This window comes from Tursiops truncatus, chromosome 9, assembly GCF_011762595.2.
Source record: "Tursiops truncatus isolate mTurTru1 chromosome 9, mTurTru1.mat.Y, whole genome shotgun sequence".
NCBI classification, from domain to species: Eukaryota; Metazoa; Chordata; class Mammalia; order Artiodactyla; family Delphinidae; genus Tursiops; species Tursiops truncatus.
Genome location: NC_047042.1, coordinates 45,314,878 through 45,340,836, shown reverse-complemented (window position 1 = coordinate 45,340,836; position 25,959 = coordinate 45,314,878). Strand labels below are relative to the sequence as shown.

At 38.9% G+C, this 25,959-nt stretch overlaps 1 protein-coding gene and 1 long non-coding RNA gene across 3 annotated transcripts in view; one reads left to right on the top strand and one right to left on the bottom strand.

Moving 5' to 3' along the window:
* The window catches only part of LOC101335415 (liprin-alpha-2-like), a 37,570-nt gene extending 30,032 nt beyond the window's left edge, over window positions 1-7,538 (top strand). The window contains 5 exon segments of the mRNA XM_073810150.1: window positions 4,803-5,139; window positions 5,214-5,527; window positions 5,529-6,589; window positions 6,591-6,720; window positions 6,723-7,538. Of these exon segments, the coding sequence (XP_073666251.1) occupies window positions 4,803-5,139; window positions 5,214-5,527; window positions 5,529-6,589; window positions 6,591-6,720; window positions 6,723-7,538 (2,658 nt within the window).
* LOC117313588 (uncharacterized) overlaps window positions 1-25,959 on the bottom strand; it is a 214,008-nt gene that overhangs the window by 171,411 nt on the left and 16,638 nt on the right. The gene's annotated exons all lie outside the window — the stretch shown is intronic.

The following is a 25,959-nucleotide window of genomic DNA, read 5'->3' as shown; positions in this document are numbered from 1 at the left end:
AGAAAACCATAATTCAAAAAGACACATGCACCCCAATGTTCACTGCAGTACTATTTACAATAGCCAGGACATGGAAGCAACCTAAATGCCCATCGACAGACAAATGGATAAAGGAGTTGTGGTACATATATACAATGGAATATTACTCAGCCATAAAAAGGAACGAAACTGGGTCATTTGTAGAGTCGTGGATGGATCTAGACACTGTCATACAGAGTGAAGTAAGTCAGAAAGAGAAAAACAAAAATCGTATATTAACGCATATATGTGGAACCTAGAAAAATGGTACAGCTGAACCAGTTTGCAGGGCAGAAATTGAGACACAGATGTAGAGAACAATTGTATGGACACCAAGGGGGGAAAGCTGGGTGGGGGGGGGTGGTGGTGTGATGAATTGGAAGATTGGGATTGACATATATATATATACTAATATGTATGAAATGGTTAACTAATAAGAACCTGCTGTATAAAAAATATATATATAATAAAATTCAAAACAAAAATACATGCACCATGTCTATATTAGCTTGCATTTGGATAGGTATGTATGTTTTTAAACTATTTCACAGGTGTCATATTAAAATTCATATATATGTGTATACATACATGTTTGTAAAAAATCAAAATGTTAAATAGTTCAGTCAAAATTATTTAGACTTTTTGAGGATGGTGGTTTAAAATGTTTAATTTTGTAACCCAAGGGGGCAGTGGAATTTATCAGACTAGGATAAAGAAAAATATTAAACGAATCCATTGGTTACTTTATAAAGCCAAACCAAACAACTAATATAAAAGTAAAATTTTTTAAATTTTATAAAATATTTCATTTTGAGTGTATCATACAGAGTAAAAGTGTATAACTGTATAAAATAACAAAAATAAAAGGAACAAACCTTGCTTATCAGCCAGCTTAAAAAACAAAACGTTACTAATATTTTTGGACACTACTGTGTACCCCTCCATGATAGCAACACCACTCTCTCCCTTCCCAGATGCAATCACTATACTAAGTTTTGTGATAATCTCCCTGTACCTTTTCTTCATATTTTAATCGCATGTATGTGTCCCTGAACAATATATTGTTTAGCTATGCCTATTTTTGAACTTCATGTGAATGGAACTGTACTTCTGTATTCTGCAATTTGCTTTTTGAGCTCAAATTTTCTTCTGAAATTCATTTATGTTGGTGCCTATAGCTGTAATTCATTTTTACTACAGCACAGTATTTCATTATGTGATTATACTACAATTTATCCATTCTAATTTCAATGGACAATTGAGTTGTTTCTAGTGTTTGTTGCTGTTATGAGCAATGCTACTATAAACATTTTTCATCATGTTTCTTGGTGCACATGTGCAAAGATTTGGATTAGAATTGCTGGGGCAAGGGGTTTATGCACATGGAAGTTGAATGGTAGTTAAATTATTCCCCAAGATCATTGTCCCAATTTGTGTTCTTACCTGCTCCAATAAATTCTACTGTTCTATGTTCCTCTCGTCACTTGGTTTTGTCAGACTTTAATTTTTTTCTAGTCTGGCAGCTGTGAAATGGTATATTATTATTTAAACGTTCACTGATTGTAATGAGATAGAGAATCTTTTGATATTTATTGGCTATTCGTGTCACCCAATAAATAAATAAATAAACGATTGTTTATATTCTTCTATTGACACACGAGGTTTTTATATATTGTGGACACTAGTCCTTTTTTTTTTTTTTTTTTTTTTTTTTTTTTTTTTTGCGCGGTACGTGGGCCTCTCATTGCTGCGGCCTCTCCCGCTGTGGAGCACAGGCTCCGGACGTGCAGGCTCAGCGGCCATGGCTCACGGGCCCAGCCGCTCCGTGGCATGTGGGATCTTCCCGGACTGGGGCACGAACCCGTGTCCCCTGCATCGGCAGGCGGACTCACAACCACTGCGCCACCAGGGAAGCCCGACACTAGTCCTTTTTATATTTTTTGTTATGTGTATCACAAATACATTTTCTCAGTTTGTGGTTTGTCTTTTACACCCTTCACAGCGTCTTTTTTTTAATTGAAGTATAGTTGATTTACAATGTTGTGTCAGTATCTGCTGCACAGCAAAGTAATTCAGTTATACATATATACACATTATTTTTCGTATTCTTTTCCATTGTGGGTTATCACAGGATATTGAATATAGTTCCCTGTGCTGTACAGTAGAACCCTGTTGTTTATCTATTCTACATATAATAGTTTGCATCTGCTAATCCCAAACTCCCAATCCATTCCTTCCCCAATCCCCTCCCCCTTTGGCAACCACAGGTCTTTACAAGGGTCTTTTAATGCATGGTTCTGAATTGTGATGAAGCTGAATTTCTTAATACTTGGCATAGTTTACATAATTTTTGTTTTAAAATCCCTAAGGATATAGAGGTTTTTCTCTTTTATTTTCTTCTAGAATTTCTAATGTTTTGCCTTTTGTACTTACAGCTTGATACGTTAGAAACTGATTTTTTGTGTAAGGTATGAGGTAAGGATCAGTTTACAGTTTTGTCCATATAGATGAGCAATTATTTTAGAACCATTTATTGAATAATCTGTCCTTTCCCACTAATCCTGAATTTAGTTGTGCCTTATGTCAAGTTTTCTATGTGCAGAGACCATTTTCTTATTTTTCCATTCTATTCCATTGCTCTATCTCTGCACCAGTTACAGTTTTAATTATTATGAATTTTTCTGGCAGGAAAATTCTCTCTACTTGATTCTTTAGGACTGTCTTGGCTCTTTGCTCTTCCATCTAAATTTTTAAATCTTTTTAAAAAATCTGTAATTCCAGTAAATATGAATAACTTGAGTAAGCACTTATATCTTTACAATATTAACTCTTCAATAGATGAACATAACATGTATCTCTCTTTATTTAGAACTTTTTAAATGTCTTTTGATTCAGTTTTATTATTTTCCCTGTAGAAAGCTTGTTTATTGTTTGATATATGTATTCCTAAATACCATCTATTTTCAGTTGCTGTGTAAACAGTAACTTTAAAAAAACCTGAATTTGGGCTTCCCTGGTGGCGCAGTGGTTGAGAGTCTGCCTGCCGATGCAGGGGACATGGGTTCGTGCCCCAGTCCGGGAGGATCCCACATGCCGTGGAGCGGCTGGGCCCGTGAGCCATGGCCGCTGAGCCTGCGCGTCTGGGGCCTGCGCGTCTGGAGCCTGTGCTCCGCGACAGAAGAGGTCACAGGTGAGAGGCCCACGTACCGCAAACAAACAAAAAACAAAAAAACCCTGAATTTTCTGTTCGTTGCTGGTATATAGAAACGCAGCTGTTTTTTGTGTATTAATCTTACATATTGCCACCTTGACAGGTTTCCATAACAATTTCAGTAATTTGTATATCCCCCTTTGTGTTGTCTATGTAGATGATCATATCATCTATAGATGACATTTTTCTCCTTCCATTACTTTTCTACCATTTTCTCCTTGTCACATTATTTTAAGACCTCCAGTACAATGTTGAATACCCATGATGATAGTGAGTATGTTTATACTGTTCCTTAAGGAGAACACTTGTAGCATTTCACTATTGAATACATCTTGTGTTTTTATATTCACTGACAGATTTGTTCTTTGAACTGGCCTATATCTTTTCTTTTACTAATTGTGGTTTTGGTATTAAGTTATAACTTTTAGAAGAAATATTCCACTCTGGTTTTTGTTATAGGCCCTAAAGAGTTTGTGAAAAATTCTTCTTCTTTTCCTTGAAAGAAGTAGAATTGTCCTATAAAACCATCTGAGCCTGGTGTTTGATTTGTGGGAGAAAAATGACTACAAGTCTAATTTCTTCAATGGCCATAGACTAGAGTTTCTACTTATTGAGACTGTTTTAATAATTTGACCATTTCACGTATTTCTAAAGTTTTTGGCATACAGCTGTTCATAATATCCTCTGCTTGATTTCTGCAGTGTTTGTATGTCTTCCTTTTCCTTTTCCCAAATTATTTACCTATGCCTTTTTCTTTTTCAGTTTTGTCAATTTTCTTATTCTTTTTGAAGAACTATATTTTGGCTTTGCTCATTCTGTCTATTGAATCTTTATTTTCTATTTCACTTATTTTTATCTTTATTAATTAGACCTGCCTAATTTCTTTAGAGTTATTCTGTTTTTCTAACTTCTTAAAGTTGTATATTTAGCTCATTTATTTTCAGAATTTCTTCTTCTCTACCACAAGTACCCAGGACTATGCTCAAAAGTAACAGTTCTCACACATGAAAAGATGCTCAACATCGCTAATTATAATATTAGAGAAATGCAAATCAGAACTACAATGAGGTATCACCTCACACCAGTCAGAATGGCCATTATCAAAAAGTCTACAAACAATAAATGCTGGAGAGGGTGTGGAGAAAAGGGAACCCTCTTACACTGTTGGTGGGAATGTAAATTGGTACAACCACTATGGAAAACAGTATGGAGGTTCCCTAAAAAGCTAAAAATAGAACTAGCATATGATCCAGCAATCCCACTCCAGGCGTTTATCTGGAAAAAAATTTAAAAAGATACAGAGTGTTCATTGCTACATTATTTGCAATAGCTAAGACATGGAAGCAACCTAAATATCCATCAACAGATGAATAGATAAAGAAGATATGGTACATATATACAATGGAATATTACTCAGCCATAAAAAAGAATGGAATAGACTGGAGCCTAGAGGCTCTTTGGTGGGGCTAATGGCAGACTCCAGGAAGGCTCACACCAAGGGGTACTTCCCAGAACTTCTGCTGCCAGTGTCCTTGTCCCCGCAGTGAGCCACAGCCACCCCCTGCCTCTGCAGGAGACCCTCCAACACCAGCAGAATATTGAATCCCTGACAGGAGGGCTGACTGGTTCGAAGGGGGTTGATCCACCGGAATTTGCTGCACTGACAAAAGAATTAAATGCCAGCAGGGAACAACTTCTAAAAAAGGAAGAAGAAATTTCTGAACTTAAAGCTGAAAGAAACAATACAAGACTGTTACTGAAGCATTTGGAGTACCTTGTGTCACGATATGAAAGGTCACTAAGAATGACGGTGGTGAAGTGACAAGCCCTGTCCCCCTCTGGAATGTCCAGCGAAGTCGAGGTTCTCAGGTCACTGAAATCTTTATTTGAGCACCTCAAGGCTTTGGATGGAAGGTAAGGGAGTGACTGAGGGTTTCTTTAGAAAGAGTCTCTGCACTGGAAGAAGAACTAGCTGCTGCTAATCAGGAGATTGCTGCTTTGCATGAACAAAATGTTCGTATACAAAGAAAAATGGCATCAAGTGAGGGATCCACAGAGTCAGAACATCTTGAAGGGATGGAACTTGGCCAGAAAGTCCATGAAAAGCGTTTGTCCAATGGCTCTATAGACTCAACTGATGAAACAAGTCTTGTAGTTGAACTATAAGAATTGCTTGAAAAACAAAACTATGAAATGGCCCAAATGAAAGAATGTTTAGCAGCCCTTTCTTCTCAAGTGGGAGAGGTGGAACAGGAAGTAGAGACAGCAAGAAAGGGTCTCATTAAAACAGAAGAAATGGAACACTAAGTATCAAAGGGACATTAGGGAGGCCATGGCACAGAAGGAAGACATGGAAGAAAGAATCATGACCCTTGAGAAGCGTTACCTCAGTGCTCAGAGAGAATCTACCTCCATACATGACATGAATGACAAACTAGAAAATGAGTTAGCAAATAAAGAGGCCATCCTATGGCAGATGGAAGAGAAGAACAGACAGTTACAAGAGCGTCTTGAGCTGGCTGAGCAAAAGTTACAGCAAACTATGGGAAAAGCTGAGAGCTTACCTGAAGTAGAGGCTGAACTGGCTCAGAGAACTGCAGCCCTAACAAAGGCTGAAGAAAGACATGGAAACATTGAAGAATTTATGAGGCATCTAGAAGGTCAAATTGAAGAGAAAAATCAAGAACTTCAAAGAGCTAGGCAAAGAGAGAAAATGAATGAGGAGTACAACAAAAGATTATCCGATACTGTGGATAGACTTCTGACTGGATCCAACAAACGCTTACAGCTACACTTAAAGGAACGAATGGCTGCTCTAGAAGAGAGGAATGTTTTAATTCAAGAATCAGAAACTTTCAGAAAGAATCTGGAAGAATCTTTACATGATAAGGAAAGATTAGCAGAAGAAATTGAAAAGCTGGGATCTGAACTTGACCAGATGAAAATGAGAACTGACTCTTTAATTGAACCCACAATATCAAGAACTCATCTAGACACCTCAGCTGAGCTGTGGTATTCTGTTGGATCCCTAGTGGACAGCCAGTCTGATTACAGAACAACCAAAGTAATAAGAAGACCAAGGAGAGGTCACATGGGTATGCGGAGAGATGAGCCAAAGGTGAAATCTCTTGGGGATCACGAATGGAATAGAACACAACAAATTGCAGTGCTAAGCAGTCTCCCTTTTGAAAGTGACGTAGAAATGTCTGACATTGATGATGATGAAAGAGAAACGATTTTTAGCTCAATGGATCTTCACTCTCCAAGTGGTCATTCTGATGCCCAGACCCTAGCCATGATGCTTCAGGAACAGTTGGATGCTATCAACAAAGAAATCAGACTAATTCAGGAAGAAAAACAATGTAGAGTTACATGCTGAAGAAATTGAGAATAGAGTGGCTAGTGTGAGTCTGGAAGGCCTGAATTTAGCGAGGGTCCTTTCAGGTACCTCCATCACTGCCTCGATTACAGCTTCTTCACTGGCCAGTTCATCTCCCCCCCCAGTGGACACTCAACACCAAAGCTCACCCCTCAAAGTCCTGCCAGGGATATGGATCGGATGGGAGTCACGACACTGCCAAGTGATCTAAGGAAACATCGGAGAAAGACTGCAGTGGTAGAAGAAGATGGTCGGGAGGATCAATCAACAATTAAATGTGAAACTTCTCCTCCCCCTCCTCCTAGAGCCAACAGGATGACTCACACCCTCCCTTCTTCCTACCGCAATGATGCCCTAAGTAGTTTAACTGCCTCCCTCAAGCCTGAAAGCCTTGGGCTTGGCAGTGCCAACAGCCACCAAGACTCTCTTCACAAAGCCCCCAAGAAGAAAGGAATCAAGTCTTCAATAGGACGTTTGTTTTGTAAAAAAGAAAAACCTCGACTTGGGCAGCTCCGAGGCTTTATGGAGACTGAAGCTGCAGCTCAGGAGTCCCTGGGGATAGGCAAACTTGGAATTCAAACTGAGGATAGAAGACTGAGGAAAAAGCATGAACCTCTAGAAGAAGCTTGGAGAAAGGGATTACCTTTTGCCCAGTGGAATGGGCCCACTGTAGTCGCGTGGTTAGAGCTCTGGTTGGGAATGCCTGCTTGGTAAGTGGCAGCCTGCGGAGCCAATATGAAGAGCGGTGCCACTATGTCTGCTTTATCAGACACTGAGATCCAGAGAGAAACTGCAATCAGCAATCCTCTGCATCGCTTAAAGCTCCAATTAGCAATCCCGGAGATGGTTTCCCTAACCAGTCCTTCAGCTCCTCTGACATCCGAAACTGTGAGTCCATTTGTGCGCCTTCCCTCTCCCAGTGCTGGGTGAACAGCAGCATCTCCAAGTCCACAGAGCAAATCTGTGGCAGCATGAATTATTCTGAGGAGATTTAGCTTGCTCTTCATTAACCTTGCTGCTACTCTTAATAGGTTTTCAACTGAGCAGCTGTGATTCCTACCAGACTTGAAGCCTGCAACCAAGATAGACTTTTGAGCTAGCCTCTAAAGTTTAGACTTTTCTCCCAAGCAACAAGACCAAGAGTTTACTCTTTTTCAGAATTTTTCTTTTTAATTTAATCTAACATCTCAGGAGATGAGCTATAGGCATTAGTACTTTTTGTACTTGTAAGGCTAAACTCACTACTTCTTAAGCAGTTTTCATAATTATGAAAGTTCCTCAGTATTTAATGCTTTATAAATACCAAGTGGATTACCTTCCTTCAAAAAAAAAAGAATGAAGTAATTCCATTTGCAGCAACATGGATGAAACTAGAGATTATCATACTAAGTAAATCAGACAGAGAAAGGTAAGTATCATATGATATTGCTATATGTGGAATCTAAAAAAATGATACAAGTGAACTTATTTACAAAACAGAAACAGACTCACAGAACTCGAAAGCAAACTTACGGTTACCAAAGGGGATAGGGAGGGGAGGAGGGATAAATTATGAGCTTGGGATTAACATACACACACTACTATATATAAAATAGAGAACAAACAAGGACCTACTGTATAGCACAGGGAACTCTACTCAATGTTCTGTAATAACCTATATGGGAAAAGAATCTGAAAAAGAATGAATATATGTATATGAATAACTGAATCACTATGCTATGTCCCTGAAACTAACACAACCTTGGAAATCAACTATACTCCAATAAAATTTAAAAAAGCCTGTTCTCTATTTTGTCTTGCAATACTGGAAATGACACTCTTCAAACCACATTTTTCTTTTCCTTAGGGTTGCCTGTTAGTTTCTTCCAATAGCTGCTAAAGGGAGACTAGGAGACTGGAGGAAGGAGAAGGAACCTGTCCCTTCTGTGTTTGCTTCCTGTTAATGGCACCCCAGAAATGTTTCTTTACTTTGGCAGTGACATGTTTTGTTCCAGTTTTTTCTATAGTCCCATAACCAGCATCACTGTCTCTCCTTAGAGACACCAGCACCAGGTGGCCAGTGCTTCTTTCCTCAGTGGTTTGATTCGAAGATCTGCAGGGACGGGGGGCTTCCTCTGAACCCCTGAACATCAGCACCTGCTGAACAGCACCCTCTCATCAGAGATCTGGGTCCCAGCTCTGAGGAGTCTCTTTTCCAAGCTGTTAAATTCCGAAAATAGTAACCTCTTCCTTTTTTCCCACAGCTCTAGAAGTAACAGATACTGCCTGCAGTTACTATCCCTGTTGCCTCAGTTGTCCTAAAACCTCTTTACACAGTTCCTATATTAGTTTTCTCTGTTTCCCTGAATGAACCCTGACTGATATAGTCATAGACTATATGGATTAACTAATTCTTCATGAGTCAGTTTTAGTATGTTCTATCATTTTAGATTTTGAACCATTACATCTGCTTCAAAATAACTTCTGCTTGTTTTCTGCAGCCTATATATAGCACCCTTTTCACTTTCAGACTTCTAAAAGTAAGCTATAAAGTATTCTTTTAACATGAAGATGCTCTAGTTGCATCTTGGAAATTTTTATATATAGTTTTTCATTCACATTTGGTTCTAAGTATTTTAAATTTTTGTGTGGTTTCTTTTACCCACGGGTAATTAAAGCATGTGTTTAAATTTCAAATGCATGAAATTTAAAAATTCCCCTTTTGGTAATAATATCTACCTTAATTTCCTTGAGTTCAGAGATTAGGATATGTATGATATAGATTTTTGAAATTAAGGAGTTGCTTTATGTCCAGTTCATAATGCATTTCAAAAAACATGTTCCATGTGTACTTGAAAATGTATTCTAATAGTGAGCTCAGAATTCTATATATATACACATTAGATCAAGCTTTTTAATTGCGTTCAAATCCTCATCCTTAGTGATTTTTTTTTTTTTTTTTTGCCTACTTTTAAAATCAATTACTGAAATTGGTGTGATATAATCTAACTGTGCTGGTGGATTTTTCTATCCTTGTAATTTTTCCTAATTTTACTCTCTATATTTAAAGCTACGTTTTAGGTATATATAACTTCAGAATTATATATATTCTTTTCTTGGTGAATTGGGAATTGTATGTACCTGTGACCCTCTTTATTTTGAACATTGTTTTTGTCTTAAGGCCTGTTTTATTTGGTATCACTTTAGCTCTATCAACTTTGCTTTGGTTAGTATTTGCCTAGTGCGTATTTTCCCATCTTTTCACTCACTACCTTTCGGTGTCCTTATTATGAATTTTTTAATGTATACTGGTAAATAATATATAGTTAATTTAAAAATAATCTAAAGATCTCGGCTTTTAACTGGAATCCTAGTCAAATTATATAGATTGTGAGGACTGATATATTTGTATTCATTTGTATTTTCTTATTTTGCAGTATTTTTTCCACTTCTATGTTTCTCTTCTTCCCTTGCCTCCTTGTATGTTGGATGATTATTTCCCCTCATCAATTTTTTTCTTCCTCTAGTTTAGAAAGCATGTTTTAGTTGTTTTTAAAATTCTCTCTCTCACACACCGACACACACAATATTAGTGTATGATTTCTGTGTGAATTTGTGACATAAAACATTTAAATGATATGAACCATTTGAAATGTTAAAATATTCTGGTCAGTGTTTTATGTTCGATAAATATAAATGTTTAATGTAATAAAATAACATTTTAGGCTTGAATAAATTCATATTATAGCATGAAAGTTCCAATATTTCTCTAAAGAAAATCCAGAAAGAGAGAGAGAATAACAGTGAGTCAAAAATTGCTTTTACAAACCTGACAGCTATTTCTCATCACGTTTGCATTAGTTCTTACACGTCCTAATAAAGGATATTAAGATAATTTGCCATTTTTAAGTCTCATTTAACCTTTTTTTTTGCAATATACTCTACTGAATACGTTTTTTATACTTAATTCGTTGGATGGGTATCTCTAAAGAAGGTTTTGTTATCTGAATTATTTTCATCTTGTTTAATAATGTAATTAGAGTGGTCCCTAAAGACTGAGTTAGGAAAACCTTCAAAGCCAAACCCCTGGCACTTAAGAGAAAAGAAGTGTCAACAGGACTCATGTATGAACTGACAACAGGGCAAACTTCAGCTGCAGCACTGTGGAAAATAAAACTATATAATTGAAGAAAATTTCTGCTCTGTCATATGTCTTACATTTTTGAACTTGTCAAGAAAAGTTATTTTAAAGATAGAAAGGCTATATATACACCCATAGTTTTTCAAAACAAAATGAATTTGACTAGTACACTTAGGGAGAGGGCTGTGACAAGGGTTATGCCTGAGGGAAAAAATTGAAAATCAGAATGTGTACCCATTTCTCCCCAGTGTAGACACACTCTCAACAAGAGATTGAACAAGCTTTCTTCACAACTTCTTAGGGATTTACTTCTTCATGCACATCCCCTTATAACCATGGATTTCCTTCACTTTTCAAGTCTAGGATAAAACTTTAACATTTCCTACCTAACGACAAACACTTAATTCAAGTGAGTGAAGCTTGGGTAACTGATAAGGTACATAACAAACCCTGACTTTCCCAATACTCTAGCCATACATGATGCTTTTTGGTGACCGTCTTATGAAAACAACGTAAAGCAACAGTATTTGTCTTGTGATCATTCTAGTACACTTAGCTGATTCTAAAAATTCAAAATGGGATACATACCTGGACACACAGACAGACACACACACACACACCATCACAGCCCTGCTTGTAGCTTCATCATGGATATCAAAATCTGCAAATATGTTTTGTTTGGCTAATAAGAAGTAGGAGAAATAACTCCTCCATCCTTTGGACACATAGTTCATACTTGATCCAGGCAGCCAATTAATTATGAAGGAGTTTATTTTATAAGTAGGATGTATGAGGACAAGGAAGAAAATCTTACTTTATACCTACAGAAAAATAAAGCTTCAAGGACATATGCAGCAATAACCAGAAGGGGGAGGGGCACAGCTGTCTGTGGGAAAGCAGGACAGATTTATGTCAACTCACAATCTCCAGGCATAAACCCTCCTACCATGATCATATTGTAAGACACCAGTGCACGTTTTTACTACATTTTTTCTTTCGTTTTTACTACATTAAGAGATGTTTTTCCTAAAAGATATTTTTACTACATTAAAAGATGTTTTACCTAAAAACAAACAAAAAAATAACACTGAATTTCTAAAATGCACATTTCCAGACACTTCAACTAACAACGGCTTAGTAACACCTCGTACTAAACTAATAGAAATTCTAGTCACTTTAAACTCTGATTTTTCTGATTTATTTTGCCGAGGTTTATCATAAAAAATATTTGAATAGTTAGATATTTTAACTACCTATGTATATATAGCATTAATCCTTAGTTTTGAAAAATAAAAATGGTTTTGTTTATGGCTCTGCATACTTAAACCTTTGTATCTCATGTTTTCTGTTCACTCTGAATCCCTAGATTCACATGAAAGACATCTAAAAACTATCCGTGGTATTGAATTTACATGCTCAAGGTATTTTCACTTGGATTCTTTCTTTTAAAACTTTGCCTGCATTTTGCTGGTATCAACAGGAAGCTTTAGGATAAACCCACTCAACTGGGATTGTACACACACTAAAAAAAAAAATCACTAAAGTTTAACTTTTTTCTGAGGTGTGTTGTCCATGGTTTGGGCTGTATATCTCTCCTAAATATTAAACATCTACCTACTGATTTGTGACGTGCAAGGAGAAGATGGGGTGCAACGTCCTTTGAACAAAGGAGCTATATGGGGCATTATTTTAGGCAACTGCTTTACGGCCCTATAAAGGGCATAAACATACCTCCTAACATTCACTAAACAATTAGGGCCTCTTTTTTCCCTCTCATGAAAAACAATTGTGGGTTTAGCAATTGTGGCTATCCTCTGTTTGGACAGTCACACACAAAAATATTTGGCATCTTTCTCAGAGGAAAGTGCTTGCATGATGCGACAAATGGGCATGTAATGCTGGTAAAATTCCTGGGAGACTTACTCCTATCTAAGAATTATGTTGTCTGTCGGTGTACAGTGGCATAACTTCCAGTGAACCTAGCTGAGTGAGATATTATGGTGGACTGTTCTCATGGCCCTGCATTTCCACCCTAGGGATTATTACGGTGCCCCTTCCTTCCTCTTGTTCCCAACCTCCAAGTCCAGAGCTGCTCATATATTTCAAAGAAAGAAAACCTTCCAACGAGAGCGAAATCCAAATAGGGATTCCTAAAAAGTTCGTCAATGTTATTTTGAACAGAGAATAAAAAGGTACTAGAAAAGCCCTTTGCTCTTTGTCTCTGTTTCTAGAACTTTGTGCCTTACTCTTTTCAAAGGAACCAAATTCCAACCAGGATTTGGCAAATGCCTTAAGCAAGCGTGTCTATTTCCCCTAGTGAACGTTCAATTCCTTGAAGTACCTAATTCACTTTTCTATCTGCCTGGAGCTGAGTCTTGGTCAGGTAGCACTTGGCAGGAGGGCTGATGGGTAAAATCAATTTGTACTTTACTCATCTACACAGTGAAAACCTCTATTTGTGGCATCATCTTGAATCCAAAGAGCAAGGCAGAAGGACTTGTCTACCCTAAGAGGGTGAAAAAAGACCAATTCTCATAGAGAGTCATGGAGAAATACAGAGGGGTATTTATTAATTTCCAGGTGACTGGCTTAAGTCCTTTGTTGGTTTTAAAACAGCCAAATGCTTCTGAGATTCCATATTTCAAATGAGTGTCAGAACCCTGCCAGCAGGTTTCAAAGACTGCTGATTTATTTAACTTTTTAGTCTTGGAGAAAAAAAGAATAAAATCCAGCAGGAGCCTTTTGCTGCAAGTTGTATTGTAAAGCACTAACTTGACAACAAAGAAGAATAGTTCTCTAACCTGCCTCACCTTAGTATTGGAAGTATGGAGGAATTTACTCATACAATCATCTTGAAATAATCAATAGATGTAAAAGATGCATCCTGGGCTTCCCTGGTGGCACAGTGGTTGAGAGTCCGCCTGCCGATGCAGGGGACACGGGTTCGTGCCCCGGTCTGGGAAGATCTCACATGCCGCGGAGCGGCTGGGCCCGTGAGCCATGGCCGCTGAGCCTGCGCGTCCGGAGCCTGTGCTCCGCAACGGGAGAGGCCACAACAGTGAGATGCCCGCGTACCGCAAAAAAAAAAAGAAAGAAAGAAAGAAAGAAAAGATATATCCTAACAAAGGGAAAGAGCCCAGCTGTTATTCAAATTCTGATAATCATGCAGCTTCCAAAGGCAGGAGGTAAATATCCTCCCTGCTCACTTTGGACAAATACACAATTTTGCCAATAGATTTCACCTAATTGTATCTTTTCATTTCAATGGGAACCAGGGGTTATTAGAACTAATATTTCTTCACCCACACAGTATCTAAAAGACGGCAAGTAACTAGAAAAGAGCTAAATAGAGAGATGGCAAGGAAAAAAAGTCTGTGGGGAAATATCAGCCTTTGCTGGTGTCTGCTATCACTAAAATAGACCTATAATTATGACACTCAAACAATGGAGCACAACCTTCAACGGCACACTTGTCAGAGAGGAAAATGCATTAAGTGGATGGTGGGAGAGGGCTACCAACATTTTACCTAATTTTAATTTGTTCTGAAATGTTGGCCCACTCCCTGAACTTGTGTCTTACTTCTAAATTGCAGATGATTGGGTTTGCCCAGTAGAGCTGTCAAATCCAAACTTTAACCTGGTTGCACCACTCAGTGGTCTGCCACTGAGTCTTCCTTGAGACTTGGAATAAAGTTCACAGTAAGGTGTCAAGCTTCCCACACTCCCAGAATTCGGCACGTAGTCACTCACCCTCACACCCGCTTCCACTAGAGCAGTGGGTGAAGCCATATCCAAGGAGAGCCTCCTGGTCTAGTGCCTGAACCACCGGGCAGGACAGATGCTTCCCCTTAGGATCATCTGCTCCCTGTTGGGGACACCCAGTGTTTTGCCTTAACCGTCCATAACCTTCAGACTAGCTATCTAGTTTCTAGATTTTGCTGTTTTGGGTCCAGTCCTGAATTCACCTTTCCCACAAAACATCCTCTACCTACATGATGCCTTCAAAAGCATTTCCGGAACATATTTGTCACCCCCAGGGCACTTTTTACTTACTTCCTCACATCAGAGACCTACACACGTCTTAGCTTTAAACCTACTGAAGACAGGTCTTTGGTTTCTTAAAGTTCCTATATCCTTACCACCTAGATTTCTTAAACATAAAACAACAAAATCAATGTGGGAAAATATCCATGGATTTCACTTTAGAGAGTATTTTTCAAGGTAATTTAGATTTCCTTTAAAATGCACTGTGAACACTCACTTTAATGAGGTCCTCTGTTCAGTACTTTTATAAAAAGGATAATTATCCTCTAATAGTTTCCTTGGTAAATTCAGATTTTTTAATACAAAATTTCAAGGCAAACTCATGGAGGATTTGGAACCCTCTGGAAGGCATCCGAATGCTATAATAATAATTCATGCTACAGCAAAAAGTTTGCCAAAGAAGTAATGCCTTTCCACGTGTTAGTCTTCTGTTTTGAAATAGAAATCACAATGTTTTACAACTTCTAAGTATATCTAAGCCATGCAGTTTGTTCTATATTTCTTTTTTTTTTTTTTTTTTTTTTTTGGGTAAGCGGGCCTCTCACTGTTGTGGCCTCTCCCGTTGCGGAGCACAGGCTCTGGACGCGCAGGCCCAGCGACCATGGCTCACGGGCCCAGCCGCTCCGCGGCACGTGGGATCCTCCCAGACCGGGGCACGAACCCGTGTCCCCCGCATCGGCAGGCAGACTCTCAACCACTGCGCCACCAGGGAAGCCCTGTTCTATATTTCAATTTTAAAGACGATACTGATTCAAGAGTTCTAGATCTTTTTCTCCAAATCTGTGTTCAAATTCTCTGGTTTAAAATGACCTAAACATTCCTCTAAAGTCCAGAGCAACGTTTCTCAACTTTGGCACTACTAACATTTGGACCAGATAATTGTTTTACTGGGGTCTCTCCTGTGCATTGTAGGACGTTTAGCAGCACTTGTGGCCTCTGCACACTAGAAGCCAATAGCACTCTTCCCTAACCTCCATGGGGACAACAGAAAATGCCTCCACACATTGACTAATGTCCCTGGGGAGAAAATTCCATTTCCCTGTGATCCCCAGACCAGCAACGATGACATCATCTGCGAGCTTACTAAAAATGCAACTTTTAAGCCCACCCCCCCGACCTGCTGAAGCAGAATTTCTGGGGTTGTACACAGGAAATGGTCATTTAACAAGCTCTCCAGATGACTGTGATGTGCAATAAAGTTTGAGACACACAGAGGCCAAGGCCCAACTAAGTAGGATAGGGCCTGGCATTTGTACTCTAATAAAGTTCTTCCAATGATTCTGATACTGCTCAGAATTTGAGAGTCACTAGTGCAGAGGTTCCTGAACTTGTCTGTGTATTAGAATCACCTGGGGCAGCGTGGGGTGGGGGGCAGAGATCTTTTAGAAATCCCAAAGCCCAAGTCATATTCCAGACCAATTACATTACAACCTCGGGGGTGGGGAGGGTGGGACCCAGGCATCAGTATATTTGAAGCTCAAGTATTGGTTGTATATTATTAGACTTACCTGGGGGAGCTTTTGAAAACACTTGTGACTAACCCCACCTTCCATCAATTAAATCAGAACTCTTAAGGCAGGATTCAAGCATCAGATGTTTTTTTTCTCCAAAATGCAATGTCCCAGATGATTCCCATGTGCATCCAGGGTTGAGAACTACTGCTCCAGGTCTGCATAAATATTGATAGGCAGAATGGTGTAATTAGGGATGCAGACCCTGGATTCCCACTGGCTGAGTTTGAATCCCAGCTTTGCCACTTCCCGTTGGACCTTGGATATGTTACTACTAAGCCCCCATATCCTCATTTGTCAAATAGGGAAGATAATAATGGCACTTATCTAGGGGGTTGTTGTGAGAATTAAATGAAATGACCCATTTAAAGCACTCTGCATGGTATCCCTGGAACAAATTAAGTACTTGCTAAAATTCATAATAATTTTTTAAATCAAAAGCTTATGGGGAGACTAAACATTAAGAAAGACATCTCTTCAGAGATAAATATTTATAGGCAAATGTGTAATTCCTATTCCAAGCGAGACAAACCTGTTGGTGTCCAGAGTTGTGTTTCTAGCAAATGGAGCTTGGCTACAAATTCTGGAAGCTGTCAGTTTCAAATAAGCTATTTTAATATTGCCGACCACCCAGGTATTCATATACAGAAGGCATGTGATGAAAACATCCTTGCTTTGCTCCTGCCTTTTATGGGTTTGCTGGAGTCTACAGAGAATCTGACCATGGCTCCTTTGAGGCTGTATGATTGGCATTAGCTGAAACTTCCCCTATGTACCCCCCATTAGCCCTCTTAGAGCACACTCCCTTTAACTCCCTCTATGCTACGCCCAGCAGTCCCTGTACCTTGAGTCTCTGGAGCCTCTCCCATTTTCATGAATTTCTGGATGCAGAGGAGAAGGTTGACCTTTTAGCAGAGGATCGTGACGTTCACAGAAACATCTCTCCATGGTAAATATAGCTCAGAATCAGCATATTCTAAGACATTTCTATAGACCTTGATGATTTTCATCACTGCCTGCACAGGAAGTTTTACATGTTCTAACAACGAATTGAACCTCAGAATTTTAAAACACCCACAAAAATAGATTTGTTGATGTATGGGTGCAGGTCTTAAAAATCAAGGCAATTCAAATAAAATCAAGGAACGTTCTGATAAGAAATTAAGAAGATTTTGTGTCACTTTCTAGTTCTCTTTTGGCTTGTTATTATTTTCAACAGATTGTGTATTTGCCGGAGCACTCTGAATCTAGGTCTCAGCAAGGCATGGTAGAACCTGATAGAACTACGTGTAAATCCTGACCCACAACTTATTGCTTATGTTTCCTTGGGAGAATTCATCTTAGTTTTCTCACCATTTTCCTCACAGTTATTGTGGGTGTTAAATGAGATAAACAGTAGGTAACTCAGATGTCACTCAACTCATCCCCTAGTTCCTGCAGGCAACAAGTCTATGTTTGAGACAAACAAGAGCAGGTACAGAGAAGTAGCCATCATGATGTTTCAAATTCTGGGAATTGTTTTCAACATTTAATCCATGCACTGAAGGAGAGAAAAATCTTCATGATCCCAATGAATCCTCAAAGGATATAAAAATAATGACCTATATTGAGGCTTTTGTTTTATGGAAAGATTTGTCATTTTGGTCTTCTATTTACACAGAAATTAAATCAAGTCTAATTTGCTACCACCCTTTGCTTCTGAGTAACCCCAAAGCCGTCTCTAGGAGGTGATAGAATTCAAATGCCTCAAACAAGAGCAAATGCCTATGGACACATTTCACCTCCAGAGTGTTCTGATCAGACGAGCTATGAGAGTCACTTACATGATGTCATGGCGCTTTGCTAAGTGCATATTCTGTTAACTGAATGTTTAAGCAACAGAAGTCCAGCTTTTGGTGTTTATCTTTAGGAACTATTTGGTGGGCTTGATGGTTTGTATAAGCCTATGTTTACAATTGCAGATGAAACTTTTAAGAAGTAGTTCAAAGCTGGAGCCTGGGCTAAGGATAAGTGGTCAGTTGGAGACAGGAGTGTTGGTCATACAACCTGAAGCAATTCTCAATAAACATGTAATCTTCAGACCAGCAGCGCCTGAGGATTTGTTAAAAAATACATATGCTTAAGTCCCATTACAGACCCACAGGAGTAGAGCCCAGCAATCTGTTTTAGTAAGCTCTCTAGATCATTCTGATGTTCATTCAAGTTTTAGAGCCACTGCTCTACCGCAATTCTTCCTAAATCTTGGCATTTATCACCAAGAATCTGTTGCAGAGCTTGTAACAAAACAAAAACAGAAAAACAAAACCCAAACCAACAGACATTCTCATGCTTTCAGTGACCCACACAGATGGGGAGAGGAGGAAAAATGGGGGATAAAAGGAGGAAGAAGGAAAGAATAGAGGGAGAGGGAAGAACAGGAGGAGAAGTGGGGAGGAGGAAATGAAACAGCTTTTGCTTTTTTAAGTCAAACTAGAATACTTCTTTGATATATCTATATTTAATACCATTTTCAGAACTAGGCTTAAAGGATTTGCGTTAACAGCAAGCCTTTAAGGAGGCCTAAGGTAAAAAAAAAGTTCCCCTTTCCCCTAATTTTTGACTGTTACTGTGATTATTTAATTTAGCCCTAGTTAACTACAGGATTTGATTAGCGTATCTCTTTCTAACACACTTGAAATATTTACCTTGGAGTCAGACCCTTTAAGGACTTGTCCTAAGCTCCAGAATCTTAGGCTTGGAATTAAAAATAAATCCTGCTAACAGTTTGGCCTCAGCATTCTGACCACTGCCTAATTTTCTCCATCTTGAACACTGGGAAACTATCTGCCTATGGAGAATAATTGAAGACAGAGCCCTTTATGATTCTTCCTCAGCCGGAATCCTCTGCCATTTCCTCTGACTCTCCCACATCTGATCTCCTTGTGTGCCTGAATAAGAAAAACTATCACAGAAAATACCTGCAAATGAGAGCCCCAAAAGTTTTTGTGACAAATTTTAAAATATTATAAGGGGGAAAACACTATTCCCCTCTCTTAAAGGAGAGGGGCATCACCCTTTTATAACAGTAATTCTAGCACTGGCACCTAACTAGGGAACAAAGGCCCCTTTCCAACTCCCTGGACCAGAGAAGTGGCAAACTCTGACCTGCCACTTATTTTTCTACAACCCATGAACTAAGAAATTTTTCAACATGTTTCAATCATTTAAAAATGTAATCAGAGCCCAAGCACATTCATTCATTTATTTATTGCCTATGGCGGCTTTTGTTCCACAAAGTACAAAGGCAGTATTGAGTGCCACTGTAGTTCTGAGTATCCATGCTACAAAGACTATAGAGGTCATTTAACCCACAAAGCTGAGAATATCTCCTAGTGGCCCTTTTCAGAAAAAATATGTTGACCTTTGTTCTAGACCTCCTGCTATTCATCCCTGGCAGTGGTCTCCCACCTTAAGTACCTAACTTGTTTTTTATTTCATAGGCACAGTTTTTACAATCCACTTTCCTTCTGGAAGAACTTATTCCCCATTATCTTGTATCTTATTATTTTATAATTTAAACAACATTTAGAATAGGGGCTTTAGTAAGGATATAAATTAGAGACTTCCAGGGTTTGACCCACCTGCGACATAGGAAGTCGAGGCTTAAGGCTTGATGAGAAGTGGAACTCATTTTTCTCCAGGGCCATTTTCTGCCCTGAAACAGGAACAATGTTTCCTCCAACAACTTTTTTTTTTCTATCGTGAATAAATATATGAACAGACTTCTCTATACAAAGCTACAATGGTTTTAAAAATTCCACTTTCAGCTATTTTGACTCATTTTCCACTTACACGTCATAGTAAGTTCTTAATTTTTCCCTTCAAAGAATCCAACAGAACATTCCTTGAAACAGGTGACTGATAAATGAGTATTGACATTTGAATTACATTTAAAAATAGAAGGAGAGAGGATGAAGGGGAGAGTATGAATCAGTCTTAGAAAAACAATGGTAATTCCAAGTTCTAAAATCACATAAGAAAAAAGATCAAGAAATAACTGAAAACCAACAGCAACTACTTTTCAACATTGCAGCCAAGCAAAGTCTAAAAACAGACAGACTTTCTTAAATTCAGTTGCTACTGACCAACATTTTGGTTCCCTTGCTTTCTGAATGTAATGGAAAATCAGCAAAGAAGTACAGAGTTCACTGTCACCATTGATTTCAGGTTAGCTCTCATAAACCTCTCCACTTTTCATTGCCAATGTTATTGGCATCTTTGAGCAGTTACATGATAAAATAACTCACAAGCACGCAGAGCTGATGGTTCTTTTGCAAACTAAATTGCTAAAGAATGCACTAGTTTTATAGACAAATCACATTTTCTTTGCACTATTTTTTGGTGTAAATACCTTTTTTTACGCTTGACAGAAATCCACTGCTCCCATCTCAAATTATGTCACAATCCCAATAATTAAATGCCAGAGAGAATTGCTACTCAGAATACCATTTACATGTTACTTTTAATAGTTTGCATTTCTTTAAATGTAGGCATTCAAATAGTTATTGATCTTATTTTTAGTGGCAGGGCAAATGAACGTATGTAAAAACATGGTAGGAATTTGTGCTGGGCTCCATAGTGAACAAGTAGATGAAATGTCTACATCTGTGGATTTTGGATGAATGTTTCATGGCCTTCACACTGAACAAATTTTAGCTGGAGGTAAAACAGCAAGAATGGTTAAAGGAAAATGCTACTTTCATTGTTGAAAATGACAGAACAGCCTAAATTCACTAGGTGAATAATGTGTAAGGCACTGTGCTCATTGCCTTACACGTTTTATCTTGTTTCTCTCTCTGATGACTTTTTCTAATTTTCAACACTTTTGATCCAGTGTTCTATCAAGCACCATCTCATGGCAGGTGGAAACAGGTTAAACAGGCACGAAGAGGCAGGGAGGATGTAGTCTGCTCTAGTGTAGCTTTTCATTCTCACAGCACCCAGTCACCTGGGGAGAAGATGGGTCTCTCACGTCTAGGTTCTCAGAGTAAAGGCTAATAACATCACAGAAGTAGGTGCAAACATTTTTCTGGGTTCTGGGTATTTTTCCGGGTTCTGGGTATTTTTCCTTTCTGAGGCATGATGACATCTCATGATGAATTGGTTAATGTTGTGAAGGCATAGGGATGTCAAGTTACTGATTCTCAGAGAAGGTTGGGAAGCCAGGAGACATCACTTCCACATTTTCATGGACTATATCAGCTCCTCCACCATCTACACACACACACACACACACACACACACACACACACACACACACAGTTCCAACTTTAAAGCAATGAAAAAAGGAAAATTCCAAGTTGGGACTGTAGCAATCACTAAAATAGGAAGTGAAAGCTGGTTTTAGAATCTGATACAGTTGAGGTGGCTTCAAGTTTGTTTCTGCTGTTTAAGGCTGAGCTCCTGAGGGAAGACAAACAAAAATTCCTCTATTTACCTATTCTTAAAGAAAACAACAAAACATTAAACTCATCTTTTGGTATACCCCATAATGAGTGATATGAAGCAAAGTCTTACATTAATTTTGAACTTCTTTTTTCAATAATAGAGGCATGGAATAATCCTGATGGATATTTTAGACTAGTCTTCGTCATGTGTGCCTGTGCTGCTAGAAACTCATCAAGAGTAAGTAAATCATTACAGTCAGAAACCATGTGGAATATCCTTATATATTAGCTGCTGAGTGACATTCCTTGATTAGCCTAAAACCCAAAGGGAGGACAAGTCAACATTAAAAGTCCTCGGTTTGTCTATTATCCATAAATTTTAGGCTCAAACTGTGTTCTTTTACTATTGTCTGTTTTATTTTAAAATATTTAATATGTAGGCAATTACCCCACTACTAAAAGGTCATATATTCATGACAGGTATTTTGTTTATTTATTATTATTATTTTTGCAGTACGAGGGCCTCTCACTGTTGTGGCCTCTCCCGTTGCAGAGCACAGGCTCCGGACGCGCAGGCTCAGAGGCCGTGTCTCACGGGCCCAGCTGCTCCGCGGCATGTGGGATCTTCCCAGACCAGGGCACAAACCCGTGTCCCCTGCATCGGCAGGCGGACTCTCAACCACTGAGCCACCAGGGAAGCCCCATGACAGGTATTTTGAATAAGAGACTTAGTAAATAAAATTTATGCCTAGAGTTCCTGAGAATTAAGTAACTGGTATGGTATCTGAAGTCAGCTGTGAACCAATACTGACTAGTCCCTTTCTTTAAAAAGCAGACATCCAATCACTGAGGAATAAAAACTGTGATTTACAGACAAAATATCTATGAAAGACCAAATACATCTACCAAATCAAGACAATTAAAAAAAAATCCAAACTGGAAAACTCTGTTTAAAGTATTTGTTTGTGAAAATGCATTTGCAGATATTATTAGTACAGCTCCCACGTGAAGATTATAGACTTCGGCATTTTGTGTTTTTTTGAAGTGTCATTAAACGTGGGATAGTGCACAGCTTTAATGTACAATGTGTATTCAAGAGTGTGTGGGTTTCAAAAATGGGAAGAAGCCCTAAACAGACATTTCTCCAAAGAAGACATACAGATGGCCAACAGGCACATGAAAAGATGCTCAACATCGCTAATTACTAGAGAAATTCAAATCAAAACGACAGTGAGGTATCACCTCACACCAGTCAGAATGACCATCATTAAAAAATCTACAAATAACAAAGGCTGGAGAGGGTGTGGAGAAAAGGGAACCCTCCTACACTGTTGGTGGGAATGTAAATTGGTGCAGCCACTATGGAGAACAGTATGGAGGTTACTTAAAAAACTAAAAATAGAGCTACCATACGATCCAGCAATCCCACTCCCTGGCATATATCCAGAGGAAACTGATTCTAAAAGATACATGCACCCCAATATTCACAGTAGCACTATTTACAATAACCAAGACATGGAAACAACCTAAATGTGTCCATCAAAAGATGAATGGATAAAGAAGATACAATGGAATATTCCTAGCCGTAAAAGAAGAATAAAATAATGCCATTTGCAGCAATATGGATGGACCTGGAAATTATCATACTAAGTGAGGTAAGTCTGACAGAGAAAGACAAATATTATGATATCACTTACATGTGGAATCTAAAAAAATGATACAAGTGAACTTATTTCAAAACGGAAACAGACTCACAGAACCCTAAAAAAAACTTATGTTTACCAAAGGGGACAGGGAGGGAGAGGGGGATAAATTAGAAGTAGGGGATTCACAGATACACAGTACTATATATAAAATAGATAACAAGGACCAACTTTATAGCACAGGGAACTATATTCAATAACTTATAATAATCTATAATGGAAAAGAATCTTAAAAAGTGTCTATATATCTGAATCACCTTGCTGTACACCAGAAACACAACATTGTAAATCAACTATACATCAAAAAAAAAAAAGTGTGGGTTTCAATGTTCCTGCACTTCATGTGGTCTGTAGTGCTTAAAGCTTTCAAAAACTGTTCATATTCTTGAATCCTCTTAGTCTGTACCACAGCATTATTGAGGAGACAAGAAGTATCATTCATCAGAGAGAAGGCCTCAGGGTAAAGGATATTATCAAGGTCACAGGACTATAAATGTTGGAGCCATTACAAGAAGTGAAGTCATACTCAATTCATTTTCCTCCCCAGCACCTCTTTTGTACAGTGAGAAGAGCATTGGAGTCATTTAAGTGTCTCTTCTAAAGCTAAGACTTTCTGATTCTGCACCTCAGTTTCCTTGTCTCTATAATGGAGTGAACACTATACTACCTAAGTAGGTATATGTTAAGAGTCTTCAATGCAAAAGTGCACATCTGTGTGGCCAGAGTTCCAAGTGTGCAGTGAGGACTCCCCCAGACCTCACTGACTTCAGTTTGCATGACAGTGGATAAGGCTCAGGGGATTGGAGGGCTGCTGGGAAATTTGCAGTAGTATTCAAGTCACGGGAGAGAGTGGAGCCCTCATCTCCCAAAGGTTAGGAGAGACTTATGTTAGGAGTGATAAGGACTTGTAGTAGGAAGTCAGTGGGTAAAAAGGAATATTCTTTGGGGGCTTGTGTCAGGTTTGGAGGCCGGGGCAGAAGTGAAAGTTGTCATAAATACATCAAGTCTGATGAAAGTTGTAACATGTTATAATCACATACACACGTTCATAATAAACTCAGAAGGTCTGGACGCATAGTTTGGGTGCTAAAAATATTAACCCTTCCTTCCTCTTTCCATTTCTCCCTTTCCCTTTCCTTCTCTTCTCCTTTAATATTGGATGAAGGAGAGCCTCTCCCTTAACTCACCTTAACAATTATTGGAGCAAAAGAAGAGTTAGAACCGTAACATTTGGGAGCATGTCTTGAGACAGTTATGCAAATAGCTGCTACAACCAGAGAATTATCATGAACAAGAGGAAGGCTCTACTCAGAGCTGAGAAAAAAATTTGGGCTACAAGCCATCTTGTACCAATAAGGATTGCTTTTAAGTCCAAGCCTCGGAAAACATGAGAAACAGAAGAGCTTAAGTTCATAGGTGTTTATTTATCCCATTCAATAAAAATCCAGAATAGGCAGTCCAGACTGGGGTACCAGTGGTAAGTGCCTTCAAGGAATTAGGACTCTCTATCCTCTCCTTCACCTTTGGTGTATTAGTTGTCTATTGCTGTGCAACAATGTTACCACAGACTTAACAACTTAAAATGACCACTTCTATTATCTTACAGTTTCTGTAGGTCAGGAGTCTGGGAATGGCTTAGCTGGGTCCTCTGCAAGACTGTAATCAAAATGTTGGCCAGGGCTGGGTTCTCTTCTGAAAGTTCGAGTAAGGAAAGGATGGCTTCTGAGCTTGCATCACTGGCAGCATTCAGTTCCTTGTGGAATGTTAGACTGAGGGCCTCAGTTTTTTGCTAGCTGTTGGCTGGAGGCCACTACAATTTTTAGCTGGTCACTGGTCAGAGGCTCCCTCTAATTCCTCGCCACATGTAGGTCCCCCATCATGGCCACTTTCTTCATCGAAGCTAGCAGGAGACTCTCTCAGAAAGATGTTACCCTCATATGTAACACAATCACAGGAGAGACATCCCATCACCTTTGCTGTAATCAATTGGTTACAAGCAAGGTCCCTCCCATACTCAAGGGGAGGGCATGAACATCAGGAAGTGAGGATCTTGGGAGCCACCTTATAATCAGCCTGCCACATCTAGCGTGGGCACAAGATGGCTACTGCATCCCAAGACATCCTGTCTATGTCCCTGGCAGAAAGGAGAAAGGGAAAATGTGGCACCAGGAGACATCCTCTTACATATCATTGATCAGAATGTGTTGCACAGCCACACCAATGCAAAGGCAGGCCAGGAACTCTAGAGTTTAGCTTCTTCATCTTCTATAATACAGACAACCAAAAGGGTTGTGTTATGTTAATTACCTAGGGTCTACCACCTACTCCTAAGTAGCAAAGGAAGGCTATAATGGCCTGGAATAGTTTGGATGAGGACCTATGGTTTTTGAACAAGAAAGGAAATACTGGTGTGACTAGGGTTTAGTGATTTCCCAGACGAGGTCAACAAGACATGAGATGACCATGGTTGTGACATGACTTATTTTTCCTACCTCTCAGGCAGATGTGGCCTAGGGAAATGGCGGGGGTAGGGGGAGACTACACATA